General features: G+C 36.6%; 1 protein-coding gene across 1 annotated transcript in view; it reads right to left on the bottom strand.

Moving 5' to 3' along the window:
• The window catches only part of LOC144978482 (dynein axonemal heavy chain 1-like), a 169,865-nt gene that overhangs the window by 33,918 nt on the left and 130,947 nt on the right, over positions 1 to 5,000 (bottom strand). The window contains exons 67-69 of the mRNA XM_078924625.1: positions 4,922 to 5,000; positions 3,959 to 4,154; positions 2,042 to 2,193 (exon numbers count right to left, since the gene is read on the bottom strand). The exon at positions 4,922 to 5,000 is cut by the window's right edge and continues 147 nt beyond it. Of these exons, the coding sequence (XP_078780751.1) occupies positions 2,042 to 2,193; positions 3,959 to 4,154; positions 4,922 to 5,000 (427 nt within the window). The remainder of the gene's footprint in view (positions 1 to 2,041; positions 2,194 to 3,958; positions 4,155 to 4,921) is intronic.

The raw sequence follows: 5,000 nt of genomic DNA, 5'->3' as shown, positions 1-5,000 counted from the left end.
ATAATAATAATAATAATAATAATAATAATAATAATAATAATAATAATAATAATAATAATTTTAATCTCAATTTCAGCTCTCTAAACACACACACAAACACACACACACACACATATATATATATATATATATATATATATATATATATATATATATATATATATATATAATATAGTTTCTTGCTCAACACATTGAGTACTATTATTTATGATATGCGTTTATATGAAATACTCACAACATCTGCCAGCCCGGATATAAGGTACCAACACGTAGATCTATGTGTTACCTTGAACGTTTTCTAGTTTTCTAGTCTGATTGATGTAATGTAAAGAGAACTAATAATAAAAATGGATTAACTTGTCTTAAAACAAGAATAAAGAGCTGAGTGACGTCAATGCCGTCGGCCCATCTATCTGCTGGATGTATATTGTGATATCATAATCCAGACAACTTATGAGGTCCATATTGTGTAATTCGGAATCACAGGCAGACAGTATGCAAGCACGACATGCGTCATGCAGTCTCAATCAGTCTGACAGATCCCTGTTATTCTATTCCAGTCCAAGCAATATGCGTGAATGTATGCATTAATCACTATTGGCTATTGGCCTATACTATTGGGTATTAAGCTTAATTGCTGGCCAACTAACTTCGCGGATGGTTGTGTGTGTGGGACCCGCGTTCTCAAGTAGGATCGTGGATAGCTCATACGGTAGAGTCACGCTCTCACCGGCCAGGCGGAGTTGTCGTACCAATAAGGTCGCGGGTTCAAACCCCCATCACCGCCGCGAAAATTTTTTATTCTCTATTGTCTTCTGGCACTTTTCTATTCACTTCATCTCTTGTCATTAATTATATAGTACTTTTGCATAGGATGTAATTCATTCCATAGCAAGTGTATTCAGATCCTGCCTATCGTTGTTCCATTATTGTGATTCAGTTTATCTCTATTAATAAATAGACACCGAGACTGTGGAAGGGAGTATAGATAGTTCGAAGATGACGTCACTCATGTCTTTGTTATTGTTTTTTGCCATCCGCGTTTATGAGTACTTCTCACTAAACTGTATCAACCAGACTGTAAACCTTCAAGGTTATACACAGTTTTGTGGGTTTGGCTAGTTTTACTTCCGAATGGCAATGTTGTGAACTTCTTAGCCAAGTGCATACTATCTAGACCTATAACCACGCCTCTCAGACAGTGGTCATGAAAAAAAAGCATTTATATAGCGCGATATTAACTAAACATGCTAAAAGCGCCTTACAAAAGTATATGTAAACAGTGACTGTGATTGGTTTCTATAGCGAACTACACACGTTTAGTTTTACTATCGATGATATGTAAAATACCCACTGTTCTACCGCTTGATCAATAGATAGAACTTCAAGATTAGGGGTCATTTAAATTTAAATCCATCGATGATTGAAGGACGAGTTTTCTGGCCAAATGTTTGAATACATGATTTTTTTTCCAGTATACGGCAGCTGACTGGTAAAATAACAGGTTGTTACCATGTTAATGTGTCTTCTTAACTAACTGACCTTTTAAGCAATATGCGCAAATGTAGGCGTTAATTTACATAGTACTTTTGCATAGGATGTAATTTATTCTATAGCAAGTGTATTCAGATCCTGCCTGTCGTTGTACCATTATAGTGATTCACTTTATCTCTATTAATAAATAGACACCTAGACTGTGGACGGGAGTTTAACCACGCCTCTCGGACAGTCGTCATGAAAAAATAGAGGTTTTATATAGCGCGATATTAACTACACATGCTAAAAGCGCCTTATAAAAGTATATGTAAACAATGACTGTGATTGGTTACCATAGAAAACTACACACGTTTTACCATCGATGATATGTGTCGAAGTAAAATACCCTCTGTTCTACCGCTTGATCAATAGATATAACTTTAATTAGGGGTCATTTAAATTTAAATCCATCGATGATTGAAGGACGAGTTTTCTAGCCAAATGTTTGAATACATTTCCCCCCCAGAATACGGCAGCTAACTGGTAAAATAACAGTGATTGTTACCATGTTAATGTGTCCTCTTTGCATTTCCAATCGTACACACATGAGGAGTCCAAAAAGCAGCTTGTGTTTCTCGAATAGGCTCCGACACACATTAATGAAAAGGTTGTAAGTAAAACATTCGTTGATGTGCTCCACACGCTGTTCCAAAGTTTCTGGAAATAAATTGAAAAAATATATACTGGAGTAATAAGCCGTCGTGCGACTATGTGGTCTTGTGGTGTGGCACTCGCTTTCGGATCGAGCCTCGCTCGGCGCATAGTTGAGTCCTTGGAAAAGGCTCTTTACTCACATTCTTTCACCGTACTCAGGTGTAAAATGAGTACCTGGTCGTTAACTGCGTTGTCTCTGTCCGAGAAAAAATAATATTGCATTACAGGCGTCATGTCTTGTTCTACACGTTACGTGTTGCTGTTGGTCAGGGACCCCTTGGCAAGCGCTTTGAGCACGTTTAGTGGATATTGCGCTATATAAAATTTCAGGTTTTATTTATTTATTATTTAAACGATTGTAAATATCGTAAATACTACTGAGACCTTATGGTGAAGCGGTCAAGGCTTTGCACTTCCACATGGGGGGGGGGGGGCCCGAGTTCGAGAACCCGATGTCAGCATCAAGTGTTCTCTTTTCCTTAGCAAGAAACTTAGTTACCATTGCTCTCTTTGAGACATTTTTTTCCTTCTCTTGTGATGACTGTGATTCAATAAAAATCCTCTTGTGAATTAATACAAGTTTGTTGTTTTTGTTTAATTTCATCTACTTTCGGGATGTATCAGGTAAGGCGAATTGAGCAAAAAGTTAAATGATAAAAATCGTTTACCTTAGAGGTGCTTATTTACAGGTCTTACAACCCAAAGTTTATGGATTCATTGGTTTTTATGGAAATACCCTCAAACCATCGCAAAATACAACATTAAATGAAGCTTATCGATCACGTCTGAGGGAGGCACTATTGATTGCAATGCGATACCAATCTAATATTACTTTAACTTAACGTTATAAGCATCGATATCATGTATTCCCACGGTTTTACCGTACTAAATGCGCTTAGGATGAGGATTTGATTCCTCAATCTGTAACTATACTTCAATCTCAAATGGTTAAAGTCCCTTGTCAGACGTAGCTTGTTATACAAACAGTCATACAATAATTGTCAGTGCTTAAAGTTAAAGTCAGGTATTCACTCACGCATGAGCGGATTAATGTGTGTAAAATGTCTTAAGCTTACCAAAAGACACAACGCTGGAACCAGATTTATATACGATCACTATCACCCATTCAACCACTTATCACGATTAACATAGCTTTACTTCTTTGGCCAGGAAAGACACAGTATCACTGAGAAACTGGCTTAACTCTTTTCTTACCAGCTATTTTCGGAAATTTACCCGAAACTTCATACTCACCCAACACAAAAATAGATTATTCAAACAGTATAGTAACGAGTATATTTTATATTTTGTTCAGAAAAATGAGCTCTGCGACACAGTGTCCAGTTTTTATAGCTATAACTATAACAAAATGAAATCAGAGTAAGAAAGTTGTTGTTTGCATCGAAACAAATGTGACCCTTCGCCTTAAAACGGTATTAAGTCGGGATGGTTAAGATGTTGAATATTGAATTTATAGCCAGAAATATCAGACTTGTGTTGAGTTCGTGTTATATTGAGGGGAATGGATACCATATATTAGGGTGCTAATGCCAACAATTTATATTTTTGAACAATTGAACATTTAATTCGGCTTTTAAGCATCTGGTTCGTTCCGACATAATACCATTTTGAGACGATGGGTCACAAATATGGCGATTTTCCGATGGGTGGTAATAGGAGGGTTAAAATGTTTGTATTGTTATTTTTTCACAATTTAAGATATTTACATCACCTAACCACTAAGCCATTAGGTCAGCCACTTGATTACCTCCTCGGTCTGCTTGAGCGATGCCGGTGAGGAAAATGGTTATGAACCACTCCAGAGAGTATTGATACATAGGATCGACTTTGGCCATGTCACCTACACAAAAGAACAGAACCTGGGCGTTTATGGCCACTGGAATGTACCGGCTACGAATCTGGTCGATATTCTTCTCTGTCTCTTCCGTCGTTATCATCTTGTTCTGGAAAGTTAAAAGAACAAACACAAATATAAAAATAATAACATTCTTTCGATGGGGACGATCTGTATTTTTTTTTGCTATTTGCACGAGTCATTGGTCACATTGCAAAATGTGCTAAAATGACCTGCAGAATAAAAAAGTGTTTATAGTTATATCCGAAATCATAAAATATCATCATATTCAGCTTGACCCATGGACGATTAACAACGTTCATAAACAAAACAACATGTAATAAATCGTTAGATTACAATATATCATGTGATCGATGACTCGGTAGGACCAAAACCTCCCATATATCAACGCTAAAAGAAATCATAAATCACTGACATTGATATACAAAGAACTTTGTTGATATTGCAAAGTTCTTTGTAATCATTTTAGACTGCCAATTGAATGATTAGTTCTCACTAACCTGTCTCAATCAGACAAAAAACTTTAAATGTGTTCGTAGAATTGATCTGGGGGGCAAATCTTTGAGGATTTTACTGGCTTGTGCATATCACCAATGGTTGTAAAATATTATTTTGTTAGTACCTTTATTGCTGCTCTAGAGAGAGAGAGAGAGAGAGAGAGAGAGAGAGAGAGAGAGAGAGAGAGAGAGAGAGAGAGAGAGAGAGAGAGAGAGAGAGGTGGTGGTGGAGAATAGAAATAGATAAATTGATGTTTTAAAAATATCAAAAATGTGAAGAAAAAAAAAAGAGTTTGTAAAATTTGTAAAACGGAAGTGGACTAAAAAAAAAAAGAGATAATTTATGCTATGTACCCACATAGATTTCGGTCGAGGTGATTTTGGATGCATCAAGAGTCTCAATAAGGTCAAGGTCATCTACGGGACTTCCTTGCGAG

This window comes from Berghia stephanieae, chromosome 8 (assembly GCF_034508935.2).
Source record: "Berghia stephanieae isolate SIO BIC M18660-M18661 chromosome 8, UCSD_Bste_1.3, whole genome shotgun sequence".
NCBI lineage: Eukaryota > Metazoa > Mollusca > Gastropoda > Nudibranchia > Aeolidiidae > Berghia > Berghia stephanieae.
Note: the sequence above shows the minus strand (reverse complement) of the source record. Positions and strands in the feature narration are given on the sequence as shown.